Source organism: Musca autumnalis, unplaced genomic scaffold (assembly GCF_047663935.1).
Source record: "Musca autumnalis isolate F117 unplaced genomic scaffold, ASM4766393v1 scaffold_1, whole genome shotgun sequence".
NCBI classification, from domain to species: Eukaryota; Metazoa; Arthropoda; class Insecta; order Diptera; family Muscidae; genus Musca; species Musca autumnalis.
Genome location: NW_027411644.1, coordinates 18,200,829 through 18,224,562, shown reverse-complemented (window position 1 = coordinate 18,224,562; position 23,734 = coordinate 18,200,829). Strand labels below are relative to the sequence as shown.

At 35.2% G+C, this 23,734-nt stretch overlaps 4 protein-coding genes and 1 pseudogene across 4 annotated transcripts; 1 reads left to right on the top strand and 4 right to left on the bottom strand.

Annotated features, from left to right (window-relative positions):
- The first annotated feature begins 1,085 nt into the window (after positions 1-1,085).
- On the top strand, positions 1,086-1,607 carry LOC141390368 (enhancer of split m5 protein-like). The gene has a single exon (XM_073963278.1). It carries the CDS (start codon positions 1,089-1,091, stop codon positions 1,605-1,607), a length of 519 nt encoding a protein of 172 aa, XP_073819379.1. The 5' UTR covers positions 1,086-1,088.
- A 2,519-nt stretch (positions 1,608-4,126) lies between these two features.
- Positions 4,127-4,645, bottom strand: LOC141390367 (enhancer of split m5 protein-like). Its single transcript, XM_073963277.1, has one exon. The coding sequence runs from the start codon at positions 4,643-4,645 to the stop codon at positions 4,127-4,129; it is 519 nt and encodes a 172-aa protein (XP_073819378.1).
- Positions 4,646-7,363: 2,718 nt separating this feature from the next.
- On the bottom strand, positions 7,364-7,882 carry LOC141390366 (enhancer of split m5 protein-like; annotated as a pseudogene).
- Positions 7,883-9,367: 1,485 nt separating this feature from the next.
- Positions 9,368-9,886, bottom strand: LOC141390365 (enhancer of split m5 protein-like). Its single transcript, XM_073963276.1, has one exon. The coding sequence runs from the start codon at positions 9,884-9,886 to the stop codon at positions 9,368-9,370; it is 519 nt and encodes a 172-aa protein (XP_073819377.1).
- A 5,173-nt stretch (positions 9,887-15,059) lies between these two features.
- On the bottom strand, positions 15,060-15,803 carry LOC141390364 (enhancer of split m5 protein-like). The gene has a single exon (XM_073963275.1). It carries the CDS (start codon positions 15,741-15,743, stop codon positions 15,219-15,221), a length of 525 nt encoding a protein of 174 aa, XP_073819376.1. The 5' UTR covers positions 15,744-15,803; the 3' UTR covers positions 15,060-15,218.
- Between the last annotated feature and the right edge of the window lie 7,931 nt (positions 15,804-23,734).

Here is a 23,734-nt window from a genome sequence, read left to right as displayed (position 1 = left end):
TAAAATCGAAATGGGTTCTATGGGGTATTCACATATCTTCTGACGTATAAAGCAATAATAGAACAACTGAAATAAATATCGGAAATATGAATATTTGGGTAATGGGGTTTAGAAGATGAAAGGTAGTTTTAGATATTGTCGGATAACAGAGCTAATAAGGTTGTAATAGACCCTATACGCGGTTTGTTGAATTGCTATGACTAAGTCCGAACATATATGTAGCAATGTCAATATTGAAATAATAACTCAATTTATAGAAATTCAAATAAAGTTGGTATGAAACTCGGTGTATTGTGGGTATATTGTATATTTCTGATGAATAATATCTACATCTATAATATAAAATTGTACTTCTTAAAAGTTCTATGTTTTGCCAAGTAGTACCTGATAAACCTTCATTTCATAACCTCATAACCCATAGGAACAAATAAAGATATGCTGCCGATAGTCACTTAAAATTCGACACACGGAAATAGAAAAGTTGCTGATGTCATCAAACTATAAAAGTAGTATGACTAAACATGCTTTCAGATAATGTTATAAACACTTCAAGATTACCAAGTTAGGTGTGAAAATTGTATTAGTTTTATCGTATTTTCAGTTTAATATTGATTCAATAACCCATAGACAGAGGACTCCATTAGCTTTTTACGAGATTTTATCCCGCACATTGTTACAAACAACTATCTCAGTAATAGGTGGTAAATAATAACATAAATCTAATATCAACCAATGGTAAACTGAATGATTTCAAAAAAAAATCCCACACATAACAGACAAAAACAGTTGCATTGTTCTACAAAATCTTTAAGGATATCAAGGAACAACAGCAACGCATTCTTATAATTAGCGGCCTCAGTCCTTACACACTCTCCACACGTACTACGATCCATCTGCTCAACGTTCCCACGCTTATAACACAGGCTATCAACTAGCTAAAACATTTAGGGGTTGTTTCAACCTTGAATGACTGAGAGTATGAATTTCCATTCACCTTTGACTCGGAGCTATAAAAGGTCGATCATATGACTAACTAGACATCATTCTCATCACAAGAAACACATCTCACAAATTTACACAACACAAAAATGGCTCCTCAAATGGAATTTGTCTCAAAAACTCAACATTACCTTAAATTCAAGAAACCACAATTGGAACGTGAAAGACGTGCTCGCATCAACAAATGTTTGGATACCCTCAAAGAATTGGTTGCAGAATTCGAAGGCAATGATGCCATTTTACATATGGATAAAGCTGAAATGTTGGAGACTGCCGTAAGCTTCATCAAGACTCAAGTACGCAAACCAAAAGTTCCTGCTACTCCTCAAATTCCTATGGATTCCTTCCGTTATGGTTATATGAATGCTGTCAATGAAGTTCCCCGTGTCATGGCTGCAACTCCAGGCATGAATGTCCAATTGGGCAAAGCTGTTATGATTCACTTGGGCTCTGAATACAATCGCTTGTCAGAGATGACTACAACAACGCCAACAACTGAAGTCGGCTCGGCTCCCATGTCTCCTGCTTCTTCGGGTTATCACAGTGATGAAGATATTTCACCAGCCGCATCACCAGCTCCAGCTACTTCTGTATGGCGTCCATGGTAGATACTTCAGATTGACTACCTATGGAAAATTCTTCAAGAAATTCAATTTGAATATTCGACAACTGTGATGCTGTGAAATTCATCAACCCTTCAACTGTGATAATCAAAAATTAATTTTAAGATAATATTAAAAGAGAAAAAATTAAAACGAAAAAGCTTTATTATTTGTTGAGCAAATACTCAATTATATTTTAAATATAAAAAATATTTTTAAACACAATCTCATTTATTAATAATTTTCTTAAATTTTAAATGGGTTTCAATGGCTTGGATATATAATTATGAAAAATTACTTATATTTAATATGGACAATATAACCATTGATATTGTCCTTTCACACCAGTAACCGACACCTTATTGCTCAAACTCAAAGGTAAACGGCATTTCTTACTCATGGTAATGCAAGGTTGCAGCATTCTAGTTAATAGTCTGTGTTCAAAGCATGGGAAAGTTGAGCAGATGAATATTAGAACGTGTACAGGGTGTGTAAAGACTGAGGCCGGTGATTATAAGAATTTGTTGTTATTTTTCCTTGATATCTTTAAGGATATTGTAGGTAATGCAACTGTTATTGTCTGTTACGTGTGGGAATTTCTTTAGAATCGGTGGAAATTAGATTCAGTGTTTATTGGCTCGATTTTAACTCCGGCATTCGATTGTAAGAATATTTTTGTAAAAATCTCAAAAAAGGTTACGGTTGAAGGTTGTATAAGTAATATATAATTAAAAAGAAAATATATACAGTCAACCAAAAAAGTCTACACATACCCTATAAATCTCGGGTTTTAAGGATAAGAAAGCATTTGTATGAAAATCCTTTGAAGTTGTTCTTATGGATAATATATGCTTCTGAGCTTCGCTAAATATACGAATTCCTGACTTTTCTCATAAATTTTATAGTTTTCACAGCATTCCAAGGGGCAAATTACAAGCAGAAGCTTTGGAATTACCTGTAATAAGGTCTGGTACAATCCTCGAGCATCCACTGAATCAGCAATGTAAAAGTATCCGACATTTATAGCGCTTTAAGTTACCCTAACGATAATACGAGAGCATAGTAGTTAACAGTGTACATTTCATGCATTCTTTGGTGCTGCTTTTATTTTGATGCTTTGAAACCTTTAGGTGCGGTATTGTAGAATAATGTTGTACATTTCTGATTGATTTAAGGTCCAAAGATTATATTAGACCTTATTACAAGGTAATTCCAAGCCTTCTGCTTATAATTTGCCCTTGGAATGCTGTTAAAACTATAAAATTTATGAGTAAAAGTCAGGAATTCGTATACTTAGGGAAACTCAAGAGCATATATTATCCACAAGAACAACTTCAAAGCGCTCTAACGCCCAAATTATTAGTCCCACTGTATTTTCTGAAGATTCATAAACTACCAGACTGAAAAACTCAAAGAAATCTGCAAGGTTTCGTTTTAACGAGCTATACGTAAAGTCTGACCTTAAATAACGGCAATTAATCCACAAATATATTCCTATTCTTATCATGGACAACCAGAGGCATTCGCTAAAGCAAGAAAATGTAACATTTGTATTGCTCATTCCATAAATTTTACGGTAATATCCATATTTAATTGGGGTGTATGTTCACTTTTTCCCTATTAATTTTTTTAATTTTTATAGAATTTGCCGTTATTCGATTATGAAATATATTTTTGTTGTATTTAATATTGTTTATTAGGGATATGAAATAGAACTATGTACTTGGATTTCATAAAAATGCTACCTTATCCTTAAAACCCGAGATTTATATATATATATATATTTTCTTTTTAATTATATATTACTTATGCAACCTTCAACCCTAACCTTTTTTGAGATTTTAACAAAAATATTCTTACAATCGAATGCCTGAGTTAAAATCGAGCCAATAAACACATAAATCTTATTTCCACCGATTCTAAACAAATTCCCACACATAACGGACAATAACAGTTGCATTGCCTACATTATCCTTAAAAATATCAAGGAAAAATAACATTAAATACTTCTAATCACCGGCCTCAGTCTTTACACACCCTGTACACGTTCTAATATTCATCTGCTCAACGTTCCCACGCTTTGAAAACAGACTATTAACTAGAATTTCTCAACAACCAGCTACATGTTAGGGGTTGCTGCAACCTTACATAACCATGAGTACGAAAGGCCGTTTACCTTTGTGTTCGAGCAATAAAATGTCGGTTACTGGTGTGAAAGGACAATATCAATGGTTATATTGTCCATATTAAATATAAGTAATTTTTCATAATTATATGTCCAAGCCATTGAAACCCATTTAAAATTTAAGAAAATTATTAATAATTGAGATTTTTATATTTAAAATATAATTGAGTATTTGTTCAACAAATAATAAAGCTTTTCATTGTTTCTTTCTTAATATTATCTTAAAATTAATATTTGATTATCACAGTTGAAGAGTTGATGAATATCACAGCATCACAGTTATCGAATATTGCAATTAAAGCTCTTGAAGAAATGTTTCAAAGGTAGTCAGTTAAAACATCTACCAAGGACGCCATACAGGGGTAGCGGGAGCTGGTGATGCGGCTGGTGAAATATCTTCATCACTGTGATAACCCGAAGAAGCTGGAGACATGGGAGGAGAGCAAACTTCAGTTGTTGTTACTGGTGTAGTCATCTCGGAAAAACGATTGTATTCAGAGCCCAAGTGAATCATAACAGCTTTGCCCAATTGGACATTCATGCCAGGAGTGGCAGCCATGACACGGGAAACTTCATTGACAGCATTCATATAACCATAACGGAAGGAATCCATAGGAATTTGAGGAGTAGCAGGAACTTTTGGTTTGCGTACTTGAGTCTTGATGAAGCTAACGGCTGTTTCCAACATTTCAGCTTTATCCATATGCAAAATGGCATCATTGCCTTGGAATTCTGCAACCAGTGATTTAAGGGTATCCAAACACTTGTTGATGCGAGCACGTCTTTCACGTTCCAATTGAGGCTTCTTGACTTTAAGGTAATGTTGAGTCTTCGAGACAAATTCTATTTGGGGAGCCATTTTTGTGTTAAATTGTGTGAGATGTGTTTCTCTTGGAAGTTGTAATGAGAATGATGTCAAGTTGGTCATATGATCAGCCTTTTATAGCTGCGAGTCAAAGGTGGATGGAAATTCTTATTCGCAGCCATGCAAGATTAAAACAACCCCTATATATTGGAGCTGGTTGTTGGTAAAATCTACGTGGTAGCATGTGTCCTAGGATCGTGGGAACGTTGAGCAGATGAAAAATAGAACGTGTAGAGAGTGTGTAACGAATGAGACTGGTGATTATAAGAATTTGTTATTGTTGTTCCCTGATATCCTTAAAGATTTTCTAGGACAATGCAACTGTTATTGTCGGTTATGTGTGGGAATTTTTTCAAATTGTTGTGTTTAAATTTATGTTTTTATTGGCCCACTTATTACTGAGACATTCGCCTGTAAGAATAGTTTTGATAAAATCTCGTAAAAAGACAATGGAGTCTCCTGTCTTAGGGTTATAAGAGCAATATTAAACTGAAAAGATGATGAGTCTAATATAATTTCACACTTGACTAGGTAAACCTTAAAGTGTTGATGATATTGTCTCAAAGCGTGTTCCGTCATACTACTTTTAAAGTCTTCTATCTGATTATAAGTTTGACCGTCTCCATATGGCAAATTTTAAATGACTATGGGCACCTTACATTTATTTATTTCCTAATAAATGTAAATCTATATTTTCTTGAAATAAACGTTCAGAAGATAAAACTTTTTATAAATATAACTTTAATGAAATACAAATTGACCCGCACTTCTATTATCCATCCCATATATTTTTTTGTTTTTGTTTGCAGCACCATAAATTGAGTTATTATTTTATTTCAACATGACACACGGTGAGCCTTAACTAATTTTAAATGGAAGGTGCTTACACCTCGGAAGTTTTTGCTGATTCTGAAATTACAATGCTCATAGATGAGAAATATCATGAAACAAAAAAAATCGCCGGAGGGATTTTAAAATAAATCGCGATTTAAGTTCACATTTTTAGGGGTTCTTTAGGTTTTCACGATTTTGCTTGGAAACCGCGAGTTCTATGTAAATGGGTCTAAAGAAAATTTTGTAGCAGAGAAAATTCTCCACAAGATTGGCCTTTATGATATTTTCGCAGGTTTTACCGTTTTTGAGATATGGGAGTTCGAATTGGGACAATGCACGGACTGTATCGCCTCCTTATAAAACAACGTCATTACTGCAATTTCCCAAATTAAACTTATATATCTTAAAAATGGTACAACCTAGGGAAAAATAAATCATCCAATCTTGTAGAGAATTTTCACAGCTTCAAAATTTTCTTTAGTTCCATTTTCATATGACTTGCGGTTTTCAAGCAAAATCGTGAAGATTTAAGATAAAAACCTAAAAATTTGAATTGAACCTCTATATCTCAAAAACGGTAAAACCTACGAAAATATAATAAAGGTCAATCTTGTGGAGACTCATTTCGATACGACTTGCGGTTGCCAAGCAAAATCGTGAAAACCAAAAAAACCTAAAATTGTGAATTTCGCTCGCGATTTTTTTAAAAATCCCTCCGGCGATTTTGTCTCTTTTTTATTTTTCTCATCTATGAACATTCCTGTTTCAGAATCCGCAAAAACATCCCATGTGTAAGCCGTTTTCATTAAAAGTTAGTTAAGGGACACTGTGCATGATATTGTTTTATAAGGGGGCGATACAGTCAGTGCATTGTCCCAATTTGAACTTCCATATCTTAAAAACGGTAAAATTGACGAAAATATCATAAAGGCCAATCTTGTGGAGAATTTTCTCTGCTACAACATTTGCTTTAGTGCCATTTACATAGAACTCGCGGTTTCCAAGCAAAATCGTGAAAACCTAAAAAACCCCTAAAAATGTGAACTTAAATCGCGATTTATTTTAAAATCCCTGCGGCGTTTTTTTTTGTTTCATAATATTTCTCATCTATGAGCATTGTAGTTTCAGAATCAACAAAAACTTCCGAGGTGTAAGCACCTTCCATTTAAAATTAGTTAAGGCTCACCGTGGACATAGACTACGGAAGCGATATGTTTTTTTTAACAAAAAGTTTTTATAAGGAAATCCCTTTAAATACCGAAGATCAGTAGGTCTGTGGGTACCTCGTTCGCTGAGTGACATATGTATATTATAGTATCAAGTCTATAGTATTCGTTTTTGTACTTCTTTAGTGGGACTAAGTGTTTCAAACACAGATTTATCTTGATTTATATTCTATTTTCATAATTTATAGACTAGAGACTATTTGGCATATATTCGTACTTCTCCGCAGCATTTTCGTAAACCGTTTATCAAGGCTATAGATACTTTTAATCTCTATTATCCAACAGCTTCTTAGATTGTCTTTGATTTTCTAACTCCCAACATTAATATTCATGATCTTTATTTCAGTTATGATATTGTTGCTATATACTTGAGATGATATTAGAATAACCAATAGCACCCATTCCGAATCTAATAAAAATAATAAACCAAAAAGTAATTTATAAATATTTGTTTTATACTTAGAATATAATTGTGTATTTGTTTAACAAATAATAAAGCTTTTCGTTTTCATTTTTTGTTTCTTAATATTATCTTAAAATTTATGTTTGTTTATCACAGTTTAAAAGTTGATGAATATCACAGCATCACAGTTATCGAATATTGCAATTAAAGCTCTTGAAGAAATGTTTCAAAGGTAGTCAGTTGAAACATCTACCATGGGCGCCATACTGAAGTAGCCGGAGCTGGTGATGCGGCTGGTGAAATATCTTCATCACTGTGATAACCCGAAGAAGCAGGAGACATGGGAGCCGAGCACTCTTCAGTTGTTGGCATTGTTGTAGTCATCTCTGACAAACGATTGTATTCCGAGCCCAAGTGAATCATAACTGCTTTGCCCAGTTGGACATTCATACCAGGAGTGGTTGCCATAACACGTGAAACTTCATTGACAGCATTCATATAACCACGACGAAAAGAATCCATTGGAACTTGAGGAGTAGCAGGAACTTTTGGTTTGCGAACTTTTGTCTTGATGAAGCTAACGGCTGTTTCCAACATTTCAGCTTTATCCATATGCAAAATGGCATCATTGCCTTGAAATTCTGCAACCAATTCTTTGAGAGTATCCAAACACTTGTTGATGCGAGCACGTCTTTCACGTTCCAATTGAGGTTATTTGACTTTATGGTAATGTTGAGTCTTGGAGACAAATTCCATTTGAGGAGCCATTTCTTGTGTTAATTTGTGTGAGATGTGTTTCTCTTGAAAGTTGTAATGAGAATGATGTCTAGTTAGCTAGGTGATCAGCCTTTTATAGCTCCGAGTCAAAGGTGGATGGAAATTACTAACTCACAGTAATGCAAGGTTAAAACAACCCCTAAATATTTGAGCTGGTTGTTGGGAAATTCTAGTTCATAGCCTGTGTTCTAAGCGTGGGAACGTTGAGCAGATGAAAAACAGAGCGTGTAGAAAGTGTGTAAAGACTGAGGCCGGTGATTATAAGAATGGCTTGTTATTGTTTTTGATATCCTTAAAGATTTTGTAGGACAATACAACTGCTATTGTCTGTTATGTGTGGGAATTTTTTGAAATTATTGTGTTTGGGATTAGAGGAGATAGATTTATATTTTTATTGACACACTTATTACTGAGAGATGTGCTTCAAAGAATATTTTTTGATAAAAAAGCTAATGGAGTCCTCTGTCTAAGGGTTATGGGAGCAATATTAAATTGAAAAGATATTGAATCTAATATCATATTCACACTTAACTAGGTAATCTTGAAGTATTCATGTCATTATCTGATAGCGTGTTCAGTCATACTACATTTAAAGTCTTTTTTTTTTTGCTGATAACTTTGATCATTCCTGTGTGTCGAATTTTAAATGAATATCTTTGTTCTTATGGGTTGTGAGGTCATATTATATCTATTAGCTTCCTAATAACGCGACATCAATATTTGTTCTTGAAATAAATGTTTGCAAAAAACAGAACTTTAAAGAAATGCGAATTAGACCGCCTATCTATTAGCCCGTCAGCAAATGGGACCCCACAATACATACCCCTTCATACCACTTTTGCCCTTCATACTCTTGCATTACCATAAATTAAGTTATTACGGAAGTTCAGAAAATCCCCTCCAAATACAAAAGATCAGTATATTTTTGGGATCTCATATAGTATGAACACCATAGTATTTGTATTTGTATTTTTTTGATAGGTGTTTGAAACACCGATTAACCTTCAATTATATTCTGGTTCAATTATTCCTAGGATTCATATGTGTTCGGATTTAGTCATAACAATTCAATAAACCGTTTATGTGGACTATTAGAACCTTTTAGTATTTGTTATCCAACAGTATCTTCAATTGATTTTGATTTTCCAACTTTCGTTCCTACTACAGATGCTTATTTCAGGTGTAATATTATTACTTTATACATGACAATACCCCATAGAACCCATTTCAGATTTAAGAAAATTTATAGACATGAGATTATGTTTAAAAATATTGTTTTGTATTTAAAATGTAATTGTGTATTTGTTTAACAAATAATAAAGCTTTGCGGTTTAATTTTTTCTTTCTTAATCTAGACTTAAAATTAATGTTTGATTATCACAGTTGAAGAGTTGATGAATATCACAGCATCACAGTTATCGAATATTGCAATTAAAGCTTTTGAAGAAATTTCCAGAGGTAGTCAGTTTCAATTAACTACCAAGGACGCCATACAGGGGTAGCTGGTGCTGGTGATGCGGCTGGTGAAATATCTTCATCACTGTGATAACCCGAAGAGGCAGGAGACATGGGAGGAGAGCACACTTTAGTTGTTGGTACTGGTGTAGACATTTCGGACAAACGATTGTATTCCGAGCCCAAGTGAATCATAACAGCTTTGCCCAATTGGACATTCATGCCTGGAGTTGCAGCCATAACACGGGAAACTTCATTGACAGCATTCATATAACCATGGCGGAATGAATCCATGGGTAATTGAGAAGCAACAGGAACTTTTGGTTTACGCACATGAGTCTTGATGAAGCTAACAGCAGTTTCCAACATTTCAGCTTTATCCATATGCAAAATGGCATCATTGCCTTGGAATTCTGCAACCAATTCTTTGAGAGTATCCAAACACTTGTTGATGCGGGCACGTCTTTCACGTTCCAATTGAGGTTTCTTGACTTTAAGGTAATGTTGAGTCTTTGAGACAAATTCCATTTGAGGAGCCATTTTTGTGTTGTGTAAATTTGTGAGCTGTGTTTCTCTTGAAAGTTGTAATGAGAATGATGCCTAAATGCTGAGAGGATCGACCTTTTATAGCAACGAGTAAAAGGTGGTTGGAAAATTGTCGTTGGCACTCATACAAGGTTGAACCAACCCCTAAAATGTTGGCTGGTTGATGGGAAAATCTACGTGCTAGCATGTGTTCTAGATCGTGGGAACGTAGAGCAGATGCACAGACGAACGTGTAGAGAGTGCGTTAAGACTGAGGCCAGTGATAATAAGAATTGGTTTTCCATTTTCTTTAGTTGTTACTACTACTTCTATACGAAGACCTTTTGGTCTTCTATACGAAGACCTTTTGGCCTTCTATATGAAGACATTGTGTTCTTTTTTACGAAGATCTTTTGGTCTTCTATACGAAGACCTTTTGGTCTTCTATACGAAGACCTTTTGGTCTTCTATACGAAGACCTTTTGGTCTTCTATACGAAGACCTTTTGGTCTTCTATACGAAGACCTTTTGGTCTTCTATACGAAGACCTTTTGGTCTTCTATACGAAGACCTTTTGGTCTTCTATACGAAGACCTTTTGGTCTTCTATACGAAGACCTTTTGGTCTGCTATACGAAGACCTTTTGGTCTGCTATACGAAGACCTTTTGGTCTTCTATACGAAGACCTTTTGGTCTTCTATACGACGACCTTTTGGTCTTCTATACGAAGACCTTTTGGTCTTCTATACGAAGACCTTTTGGTCTTCTATACGAAGACCTTTTGGCCTTCTATACGAAGACATTGTGTTCTTTTTTACGAAGATCTTTTGGTCTTCTATACGAAGACCTTTTGGTCTTCTATACGAAGACCTTTTGGTCCTCTATACGAAGACCTTTTGGTCTTCTATACCAAGAACTTTTGGTCTTCTATACGAAGACCTTTTGGTCTTCTATACGAAGACCTTTTGGTCTTCTATACGAAGACCTTTTGGTCTTCTATACGAAGACCTTTTGGTCCTCTATACGAAAACCTTTTGGTCTTCTATACGAAGACCTTTTGGTCTTCTAAACGAAGACCTTTTGGTCTTCTATACGAAGACCTTTTGGTCTTCTATACCAAGAACTTTTGGTCTTCTATACGAAGACCTTTTGGTCCTCTATACGAAGACCTTTTGGTCTTCTATACGAAGACCTTTTGGTCTTCTATACCAAGAACTTTTGGTCTTCTATACGAAGACCTTTTGGTCTTTTATACGAAGACCTTTTGGTCTTCTATACGAAGACCTTTTGGTCCTCTATACGAAAACCTTTTGGTCTTCTATACGAAGACCTTTTGGTCTTCTAAACGAAGACCTTTTGGTCTTCTATACGAAGACCTTTTGGTCTTCTATACCAAGAACTGTTGGTCTTCTATACGAAGACCTTTTGGTCTACTATACGAATACCTTTATAGGAAGACCTTTTTGTCTTTTAAGGAAGACCTTTTGGTCCTCTATGGGATGACCTTTTGGTCTTCCATACACCATTTGGTCTTCTACAGGAAGACCTTTTGATCTTCTAATGGTGGAAGACCTTTTGATCTTCTAATGGTGGACCTTTTGATATTTTATAGGTGGATAGTTTGGTCTTCTATAGGAAGACATTTTCGTTTTCTATAGGAAGACCATTTGGCCTTCTATAGGAAAACCTTTGGGTCTTCGATAGGAGGACCTGTCGGTCTTCTATGGGACCTTTTGTTCTTCACCTTTTGGTCTTTTTTATGAAGTACTAGCAAATGCCCGCTACTTCGTATGCGGAAAGGGAACAAAATATATATAAACAATATTTAATACTGGAATGGTGAATATGGAGATTCTGTTGTACTAAGATCTATTTTTATTACCAATATTTTTTTCGATTGTAGTCAGAATTTACAAAAAAAAAAAAATCTGAAATATCGCATCCCTACACAACTACCATATTTTTTATTTCGAATTTCCAAAACTACGTATCATATTGCAAATTTCAGAATTGACTCCTGGTTTTAACCCTTCACTAACACAGCATTCCCTCCCAGAATTTCCAATCACTAAACTTTATCTCACGCCTTCACAACAACAATCACGCACATTTACAATGCAAGGTTCTAGCTTTAGCGGTTTCGCCCGGAGCCCGAATAGGTCCGTTAAATTTTCGACATTCAAAATGGCCATAAAAATCCAAAATGACCATAAAAATCCACGTTTTCGTATATCCCCATATAACGGTACCTCTCGACTTAGTGTATTTTAAAAGATTACTTCCTTATATTCAACATATATCCTAACCCCAATTCACTTTTCCAGCTTTATCTGTTCTCCTGAAACCCATTATAGTACTATTTAGTACTTTTTGTATAAATAAGTACGAATTTTCAAAACCTCCTCCCTACCTCCACTTTAAACACCAATTGCTAATTTAGTACCGAATTTCAAAATTCCAGTTCTACCCTTTACAAAGTCACAAATTGTACAAAATTTTCTACCATATAGCAAATACCAAAAGGTACCAAATTTTGTACCATTTAGCACTTTTCGTACACGATTTTCCAAAATGTACTTTCATATCTCAGCTCTATCCGTTCACCTAACCCCAATTTATAGCCAATGTAGTTCCATTTAGCACTTTTCCATAAGTATGAATTACCAAAACTACCTCAATCCTCACTCCAACAGTAATCTGTTCACGCAACTACAGCGAATTCCGTACCAGTTAGTACTGCTTCGTTCACATTAGTACCATTTTCCAAACCTTCTTCCATATCTCAATTCTATATTCTAACAGTAATCTTAATTCCAAATTTCAGGATTCCAGCTCTTCAAATCAAATCCAAATCATTCTAAACTCACTACCATTTAGGACTTTTCGACCTTTGGTAAATTTTTCTTACTCTTAATCAGTGACCCCCATTCCAAATTTCAGGATTCCGGCCCTATTCGTTAACCCATATCTAAATTGTACTATATTTAGTACTTTTCGTATAAGTTTAGTTCGTATTCCATAAACCTTTCATTTTTACTCTTCAACAGTGATTCTCATTCCAAATTTCAGGATTCCAGATTCCAGATTCCAGATTCCCAACCTTGATTTCCATACAAAATTCCATGATTCTAGCTATATCCGTTCAAAATATACAATTGGTACTAAATCTTGTAAATTTTAGTACTTTTCGTACACTTAGAGGTCGATTTTCCAAAAACCCTTCGGTACATCTTTCTAGATCTCCATCAGTTACCCTCATTCCAAATTTCAGACTTCTAGCTCTTACCGTTTCCCAAATACAAAGGGTACCATATTTAGTACCTTTAAGTACTTTTCGTACACTTCTGGGTCGAATTTCCAAAAACCCAGCCTTATCTCACCCCTACACACCAACAGCAACCTACACCCAAAATTTCAACTTTCTAGCTTCAGCGGTTTCGTCTGGGCGGTGATGAATCAGTCAGTCAGTCAGTGAATACCTCACCTCACTGCTCTTTTATATATATAGATATCCTGCTTTATCTGTTCACCCAAGTCCAAATTGTACCAGATTTAGTACCGTCCAGTACTTTTCGTACCCATAACCAAAAATTTTCAAAACTACCTCAATCCTACAACTCAACAGTACTCTTAATTCCAAATCTTAGGATTCCAGCTGTATCCGTTACGCCAAATCCAAGTTGTACCAAGGTTAGTACCATTTAGTACTTTTCGTACCCAAAAGTACGAATTTCTTAAACTTTCACAATGCTACAGTCCAACAATAATCTTAGTTCCAAATTTCACTATTCCAACTCTATCCGATCACTCATATCCAAATTGTACCAGGTTTGATACCATTTAGTACTTTTCGTACCCATAACCATAAATTTTCAAAACTACCTCAATCATTCACTCCAATAGTAATCTTAATTCCAAATCTCAAGATTCCACCTTTATCCGATCACTCTATTCCAAATTGTACCAAATTTGGTACCATTTAGTACTTTTCGTACCCAAAAGTACGAAGTTCCAAAATACCTTTATACTACACTCCTACAGTAATCCTAATTCTAAATTGCAGGATTCCAGCTCCATCTGTTCAAAATGTACCTTAGTTGGTACTATTTAGTACTTTTCGTACTCATATGTACGAATTTCGAAAACTACTTCCATATCTCACACCTACACTCCAACAGTAATAGAAATTCCAAATTTCAGAATTCTAACCGTATCGGTTCGCCAAATTCAAAGTGTACCAAATTTAGTACCATTTAGTACTATTCGTACACATGAATGCACATTCCCAAAACCATATATCAACACATCTTCCAGACCTTGATTTACATTCCAAATTTGAAGATTTTACCTCTATTCTTTCCCATAATACGAAATAGTACTAAATTTAGTACGTTTTAGTACTTTTCGTAGACTTGTAGTCCGAATTTCCAAAAACCCTTTGGTACACCTTTTTATCTTTCCATCAGTGACCCTCATTCCAAATTTCAGAGTTCTAGCTCTACCGGTTCGCCCAAATGCAAATTGTACCAAATTTAGTACCATTTAGTACTTTTCGCACACAAGAGTACACATTTCCAAAACCACCGCCTTGTATCAACACATCTTCTAAACCTTGATTTTTATTCCAAATTTCAAGATTATAGCTCTATCCGTTCACATAATACCAAATGGTACTAAATTTGGTAACTTTTAGTAATTTTCGTACACTTATAGTCCGAATTTCCAAAAACCCTTTGGTATACCTTTCTATCTTTTCATCAGCGACCCTCATTCCAAATTTCAGAATTCTAGCTCTTCGCTAATACTAATGGTACCATATTTAGTACCTTTTGGTACTTTTCGTACCGTTCTAGTACGAATTTCCAAAAACCAAGCCTTATCTGTCACCTTCGGACCAAGAGTGACCCTCACCCAAAATTTCATGATTCTAGCTTCAGCCGTTTCGTCTGGGCGTTGATGAATCAATCAGTCAATCAGTCAGTCAGTGAATCAGTCACTCTACTCTTTTATTAATATAGATTGATCCAAAGGTTTCCCAAACTTACCCAAAAAATCCAAAATGTTTATGCCTTCCCCCATTGCATTTATATTACAAAAAAGTCAAAAAATTCTTTTAAAAATATTTTTTGTTATATTTAAAATATTTAAACTAAAATTTGTTAAACAAATAATAAAGCATCATCTTTTTTGTACTAATTCAGAATTAATAAAAAAACTTAAAAATTATCTTAAAATAAAATAACGGTTATCACAGTTGAAGTTATTTTGCACATATCGCAGTCTTGTAGTTATTCCAGTTAAAGCTCTTGAAATTGTTTTGCAAGGTAGGTTAAGAATAGCCGCCAATCTACCAAGGACGCCACAAAGGAGCAGCAGCAGGTGCAGGTGAAGCAACTGGAGAACTTTCTTCATCACTGTGATAACCCGAGGAAGCAGGAGACATGGGGGCAGCGGCAGTGTAAATGTCACTTTTTTCTGCTGGGCTTGGTGCCGACAAACGATTATAGGCACAACCCAAATGAGTCATAACCGCCTTGCCCAATTGGACATTCATGCCAGGAGTGGTAGCCATGACACGTGAAACTTCATTGACAGCATTCATATAACCATGACGGAAAGAATCCATAGGTACGGCCACCGTAGCTGGAGCTTTAGCTTTACGTACTTGTGTCCGCATAAAGGCCACAACAGATTCCAACATTTCAGTTTTATCCATACGCAAAATATTGCCATTGCCTTGTAGATCGGCTACCAAAACTTTGAGAGTATCCAAACATTTGTTGATGCGAGCACGTCTTTCACGTTCCAATTGTGGTTTCTTGACTTTGAGGTAATGTTGAGTCTTGGAGACGAATTCCATTTGAGGAGCCATTTCTAAGTTGGTACTGTGTATGTTTTCGATGTGATGTTTTCACAAGGAAGGTTGTAATGAGAATGATGTCTGTTCTGTGTGAACCATGAGTTTATATACCCTGGCGGCGGTGAATTAAATAATATTACTCATATACAGGGTTGAGGAGCAACCCTTAAATTTTGAACATCTGTAAGGGAGAATCTATGTTCGTGTGTGTTGTTTTGTAACGGCCAGTTGACACAGAACGTGGGAAAATTTCTTCTTAGCAAACACGAAAAACCTAAGTAAGTGAGGTTTGTGTGATAAGAGTGTGCTAAAAGTAAGGACAATTGGTTGGGAAGGGGTGGTTGGCAGACAGCAGCACAATTATCCAAAACATGTGAATGAATTGATTCAATGAATGAGGCAGACAGGTTCAAATGGTTTATTAATAAAATTTAAGACTGTTTTCCAAGCGAGTTAAGCAGAGATTTAGTCACGCTTCCACAAAAACTACGACGTCAATTACTACTAATTTTTCCAGATTTCAACAAACATATAAAGTTGGGATGATGTACCGTAGATAGTGGTTTGTGAAACATGGACTTCACCAAAGCGCGATAAAATCTCTGGAACTGTTTAACCACTACCTTTGTGAAATTGCACATACTCCAGATGGCATAGGTAGTCGAATACCCGTAGAGTGAAACAGGGTGATATTCTCCAAATGGCATAAAACTTCAATGTATGCTAAAGACAGTTGTAGACATTCTAAGGAATATGAAAATATCCGCCCCTAAGTCTACTGCCACGCTGTTCCTGTCAATACTGGTCGATGGTGTCCTGATTCCGATGTGACGTTCGATTACATGTACAAGTCACAGCTATTTGCGACAAGATAAGAATTAGGAACAAGGTCCTCAAGTCGCTGGCCGGCAACACTTGGGTTGCTGAAAAAGAAACCTTGTTGATATACTATTATGAAGCAATAGCCGGTCTGTTGTAAGCTATGTGGCGTCAATGTCATGAAGCAAATTTTAGCTCTACGTAGCAGAAGAATATTCAAATCGCCGCACTGAGGACTGCAACATGGTGCATCATCATGACAGCAGTGGACCATTTTCACTAGGAGGCTTGGTTGTTATCGCCGTGAACATCCCTGCCACTATTTAGTGGACAGGCTTCCCTTACCCAGGCACATCTAGGGGGAGCGTCCAAAATTACAAAGGGGAACCTCTATATCAAGAAGCCTATAAGGCAAGCTTGGATAGCGTTCACACCAATCCAGTTGTGAAGGCTATACAATGATAAAGTGTGAATGTTGTACTCGCAGCAGAAGAACGTCAGCTGTCATGGCAAAAACGAGTGCTTTTAGCTCAATTAAAATCCTCATGTGGGTGCAAATTAAAGACAGTTCGATGATTGTTTTGAAATGTTCATCAAAAGTAGTCCTTGTGATTCTCATTACAGCGACATAACGGGGGTTATCATGAACGGCAATTCCCCGTGAATTTTTTCATTTTCTTCCTTAAGTTGCAACGGCGGAAAGACAAAACTCACGGGGAAATTTCATTCATGATAACCCCCAATATTTTCGTGGGCAAGTCCATACTTTCTGACGTAATGGCTCAAAAGCTGTAAAAACTCTATTGAAATGGCTGGTTGATCCAGTTCCAAGATGGACTATGTAGGTCCCTTCCTACAAGTATTTCTTCCGTAAAAGTTCAGATCTTCAGACAGAAGTTATATACGCAGAAGTTCTTTTACATAGAGAATACATTTGTGTATCTTCAATAAACAGAAGACCTCATAAAGCCCTTCTATAGAGAAGAGACCTCATAAAGATCTTCTATCCACAAACAAGCTCATAAAAAAGGTCTTCTATAGACCTCATAAAGGTCTTCTATAAACAGAATATCTAATATAGGTCTTCTATAGACAGAAAAACTCATAAAGGTCTTCGATAGTCAGAAGGCCTCTATAGGTCTGAAAAGTATTCTATAGACATTAGATTTCATAGGTCTTCTATAGACAGAATATATCATAAAAGTCTTCTATAGAAAGAAGACCTCATAAAGGTCTCCTACAGGAAGAAGACCTCATAAATGTCTTCTATAGACTGAAGACCTCATAAAGGTCGACTATAGACAGAAGAAATCTATAAACCAAAGACCTTTTAAAAGTCTTCTATAGACAAAAGCCTCATAAGGGACTTCTATAGACAGAATATCTCACAAAGTTATCTATAGGAATACCTCATAATATCTTCTATAGACTGAAGACCTCATAAAGGTCAATTATAAACAGACGACCTTTATAAACAGGCTTTATATAGACAGAAGACCTCACAGGACTTCTATTTATAGAAGACATCATAAAGGACTTCTATAGACAAAAAAACTCATAAACATATTCTATGGACAGAAGAACTCATACAGAGAACTCTTCAGAGAAAAAACCTCATAAAGGTATTTTAAACAGGCGACTTCTTAAAGGTCATCTTCTCATAAAGGTCTAATATGGACAGAGAACCTCATATAGGCGTTCTATAGGCAGAAGACCTCTCAGACAGAATATCTCATAAAGGTCTTCTGTGTGCAGAATACCTCTTAAATGTTTTATATAGAAAGAATACCTCATAAACGTCTTCTATAGACAAAATATCTCAAAAGAAAGACCTCTTAAAGGTCTTCTACAGACAGAATATCTTTTGTATAGAAGACACCTCTTCTGTAGACAGAAGACCTCATACAAACTTCTGTAGATAAAAGTCCTCAAAAAGGTCGTCTAAACAGAAGATTTCATATAGGTCTTCTAAAGACAGATGACATCATAAAGGCCTTCTATAGTTAGAAGTCCTCGTAAAAGTCTTCTATAGACAGAATATCTCATATAGGTATTCTATAGACAGAAGCCCCCATAAAGGTCTTCCACAGACAGAAGACCCCATCATTCAGCATATCAGTTTCATTGTTATAACCTGTCCAGTCCATGATGTTTCTGAGCCAGTATGTTTCTCTGCTTCCTCTAGCCCGCCTTCCTTCAATTTTTTGCTTTCTAAATTGCTTGTAAAATGTTGTATTTTTTTTTTTTTTTGTAATTCAATTTATTCATAAGTTTTAATTCATAACACATAAATGTTGCCCCAGCGCCTTATAGACTTTGTAGGGGCTAAAAAGTTGACAATTTTTACTAACGTGTATTAAACAATTTTAAAATGTATTATACATTTAATTAATTAATGAATGATTGAAAAGTTATATAATTTTAAATTATATCAGAAGCATTTCAATGTTGTTTATAAAAATGATTTTAATTCTCTTTTAAAACCTGCGATTCTGGGAATAACCTTTATATGGTTAGGAATATTGTTAAATTCTAAGCAGCCGTTATGCTCTATCCTCTGCTTCGTTATTTCCAAACGACATCTTTTCGGTCGCAAATTCGAACAGTTTCTTGTGTTAACCGTATTTTGACTTACATCAAACTGAATTGATAGAGATCCAATATTATTAATGGCTTTATACATGTATGTAATCAGTTGCACCTTGTAAATACCGTGAATAGGCAATATATTTTTTGAAATGTGACTATATAGTTCACAGGTAGGGTATAATATAGGCAAATTAAATACAGCCTTAAGCGCTTTATTCTAGGTTCTTTATGAACTTTATTCTAGGTTCATAAAGGTCTTCGATAAATGTCTTCTATAGACTGAAGACCTCATAAATGTCTTCTATATATACTCAATACCTCATAAAGGTCAACTATAGACAGAAGACCTCTATAAACAGAAGACCTTTTAAAGGTCTTCTATAGACAAAGGTCTCTTAAAGGACTTCTATAGGCCTCATAAAGGTCAATTATAAAAAGACGACCCCTATAAACGGAGTTTATATATGCAGAAGACCTCACAGGACTTATATTTATAAAAGACATCATAAAGGACTTCTATAGACAAAAAATCTCATAAACGTATTCTTTGGACAGAAGAACTCATAAAGGTCTTCTACAGAAAAAATACCTCATAAAGGTATTTTAAACAGGCGACCTCTTAAAAGTCCTTTTCTCATAAAGGTCTAATATGGACAGAGGACCCCATATAGGTTTTCTATAGACAGAAGACCTCTAAAATGTCTTCTGTAGACAGAAGACCTCATCTAGGTCTATTAAAAACAGAAGACTTCACAGACAGAATATCTCATAAAGGTCTTCTACTGCAGAAGAGCTCATAAATGTTTTATATAGACAGAATACCTCATAAACGTCTTCAATAGACAGAAGACCTCGTAAAAGTCTTCTATAGACAAAAGACCTTCTAAAAGTCTTCTACAGACAGAATATCTTTTGTATAGAGAACACCTCTTCTGTAGACAGAAGACCTCATACAGACTTCTGTAGATAGAAGACCTCAAAAAGGTCGTCTAAAACAGAGGATTTCATATAGGTCTTTTAAAGACAGAAGACATCATAAAGGCCTTCTATAGTTAGAAGTCCTCGTACAAGTTTTCTATAGACAAAATATCTCATATATGTAGGTATTCTATAGACTGAAGACCTCATAAAAGTCTTCCACAGACAGAAGACCCCATCATTCAGCATATCAGTTTCATTGTTATAACCTGTCCAGTCCATGATGTTTCTGAGCCAGTATGTTTCTCTGCTTCCTCTAGCCCGCCTTCCTTCAATTTTTTGCTTTCTAAATTGCTTGTAAAATGTTGTATTTTTTTTTGTAATTCAATTTATTTATAAGTTTTAATTCATAATACATAAATGTTGCCCCAGCGCCTTATAGACTTTGTAGGGGCTAAAAAGTTTACAATTTTTACTAACGTGTATTAAACAATTTTAAAATGTATTATACATTTAATTAATTAATGAATGATTGAAAAGTTATATAATTTTAAATTATATCACAAGCATTTCAATGTTGTTTATAAAAATGATTTTAATTCTCTTTTAAAACCTGCGATTCTGGGAATAACCTTTATATGGTTAGGAATATTGTTAAATTCTAAGCAGCAGTTATGCTCTATCCTCTGCTTCGTTATTTCCAAACGACATCTTTTCGGTCGCAAATTCGAACAGTTTCTTGTGTTAACCGTATTTTGACTTACATCAAACTGAATTGATAGAGATCCAATATTATTAATGGCTTTATACATGTATGTAATCAGTTGCACCTTGTAAATACCGTGAATAGGCAATATATTTTTTGAAATGTGACTATATAGTTCACAGGTAGGGTATAATATAGGCAAATTAAATACAGCCTTAAGCGCTTTATTCTAGGTTCTTTGTAGCGATTTCAAATGAACCGTCTTTCTATGGGCGTATACTAGTGCCAGTTAGTTAAAATGACTTTGAATCAATGAATTGTACAAGAAAAGTTTAGTTCTGACATCAAATTTGTGTTTAAATTTATGCAAAATTCCTATGGCAGGAGCAAACTTACTTCTCAACTCGTCGATATGGGTATCCCAAGATAAATTATGTTGTAGATGAATGTCTAGATAATTTACCGATTGGCTTTCTAAAATATGCATGTATCCAACTTTAATTGTAAACGTTGCGTCGTTTTGTGGTCGTCGTAGGCGAAATCGTATGATTTTGGTTTTATTAGCATTAATTACAATTTTATTTAATCGTCAATATTCCATTATAACTGCAACGTCATGTTCCATTTGACATTTTAGCACAACTTTGTGATGGTATGGGTACAGAGGAGCTATATCGTCCGCATACATTATTAGTTTCCCATTAAGATTCAGGTTAGAAATGTCGTTCAAGTACACTGTAAATAACAAGGGGCCCAATACGCTTCCCTGCGGAACTCCATCTTCTACAAAACCAATTTCCCCTTTTACGCTGTCAATCTCCACAAACTGTTTCAACTCTTTTCCTCGGAAGCCATAGTATGATAGTTTTGACAGCAAGATACCGTGATCAACTAGATCAAAAGCTTTTGATAGATTCAAAAATACGGCGCCAACTCCGCCAAAGTTTGAATCCAGACCATCACAAATTAAATTTACAATATTTATAACAGCGTCTTGGGTTCCACTACGTTTTTTAAACCCAAATTGCAAAGGGTACATCAGTCCTGTATCTTCAAGAAATGTTGTTAATTGTTGATGTATAATTTTTTCATACAATTTATCAATTAGTGGCAACAATGCTATCGGTCTAAAATCGCTTGTTTCACATGCATTTGCAGTCTTGGGTATAGGAACTACTTTGGCAGTTTTTAGCACCTGTGGATAAATTGACGAATCTATCATTCGGTTGAATATGTATGCAAGTGGTTCGCTAACATGATCTTTAGTTGCAATTAGTATTTTGCCTGAGATTTTATCATAGCCAGGGCTTTTAGAAACATCGAGATTTGTGATTAACTCGGGGAAACATCAGTTGAGTTTATAGCCTGGAAAAAAATCGGGACTCAAATGGCTTCAAGCTGTTGAATTTATTGAAATGATCGCTTTCATCATAAGCTATTTTACTTTTTAATACATTAGGGATACTTAAAAAGTATTCATTAAAGATGTTGCATTTGACGATGTCATTTCTGATTATCTCACCCATTGCATTCCTTAAATGAATTGTTCTTTTCACCTTCCTTCCCAAACAATCGTTCAAAAATTGCCAACATTTCCTCGGGGTTTGATTTAATGTCTCCATATTTTTTGCTATATAAGAATTCAAACTCAATTGACTTTATTATTTGTTATTTCTTAATGTGTCCAAGATACGCTACTTTCACCTTTTTGTTGTTGTTATTAATTGCCGGCTTACATTCATCCTTCTCAGTACTTAGTCATTAGAAATGTTTGCAGTCCATGGTATTTTCAGTACTCGCCGCCGGTAAATCCATATTTCGAAGGCTTCCAATTTTCATTCATCAGAGGATTTGAGCGTCCAAACTTCGGTTCCATATTAATGTACATCTAGGTCTAAATCCATATATAGAACAATCTTTTCTGTTTGTGTCTGCTATAAAAATACCAGTTTTCCATAGATAAGTTTAGTCATATTAAGAAGCATTCTGAAATAGACACTTCCCAATTTAATGAACTTTTACTTAAAGCAGCTTTCAATTAGTATTTACAAATTTGTTACATCCTGCCAGACCGAGTGGATCACAATTAAAATTAGAATCCTTAGATTAGCACGTGCTAAAACACGACACATTATTAACCCTTTCGGTGCTTCTTTTTTGTTTTTGATCTGAAAAATATATTTTTCCAATTATATATATACTTAAGCCCACTATATGAATAATCAAAACTAATTTTTTGACATTTTGTTTGGAAAAGTGGTTTTTGGACACTATGCCATATGGCATAGAATGTATTTAAAGGAAAAAAAAAACAAAACTAAAATATTCAAGTTTTTAATTAAATTTCATCTTATAGAAGACCAGGAGGCCTTATAGAAGAGGAAGAGGTCTTCTTATAGAAGAGCAGGACGTCTTCTCATAAAAGAGCAGAAGGTCCTCTCATAGAAGGGCAGGATGTCTTCTCCTGGAAGAGCAAAAGTTCTTCTCATAGAAGGATAGGATGTTTTCACATAGAAGAGCAGGACGTTTGCATATAGAAGGGAAGGACGTCTTCTGATAGAAGAGCAGGACGTCTTTTCATATAAGAGCAGGACGTTTGCATATAGAAGGGCAGGAGGTCTTCTTATAGAAGAGAAGGAGTACTTCTTATACAAGAGCAGGAGGTCTGCTCATAGAAGAGCAGGGCGTCTTCTCGTAGAAGAGAAGGACGTTTGCATATAGAAGGGCAGGTGGTATTCTTATAGAAGAGAAGGAGGTCTTCTTTTATAAGAGCAGGAGGTCTGCTCATAGAATAGCAGGTCGTCTTTTCATAGAAGAGCAGGACGTTTGCATACAGAAGGCGGGAGGTATTCTTATAGAAGAGAAGGAGGTCTTCTTATACAAGAGCAGGAGCTCTGCTCATAGAAGAGCAGGACGTCTTCTCGTAGAAGAGAAGGACGTTTACATACAGAAGGGCAGGAGGTATTCTTAT

Coding starts and splice junctions, on each gene's coding strand:
- LOC141390368 (XM_073963278.1), top strand. CDS start 1,089: ATGGCTCCTCAAATGGAATTTGTCTCAAAAACTCAACATTACCTTAAA.
- LOC141390367 (XM_073963277.1), bottom strand. CDS start 4,645: ATGGCTCCCCAAATAGAATTTGTCTCGAAGACTCAACATTACCTTAAA.
- LOC141390365 (XM_073963276.1), bottom strand. CDS start 9,886: ATGGCTCCTCAAATGGAATTTGTCTCAAAGACTCAACATTACCTTAAA.
- LOC141390364 (XM_073963275.1), bottom strand. CDS start 15,743: ATGGCTCCTCAAATGGAATTCGTCTCCAAGACTCAACATTACCTCAAA.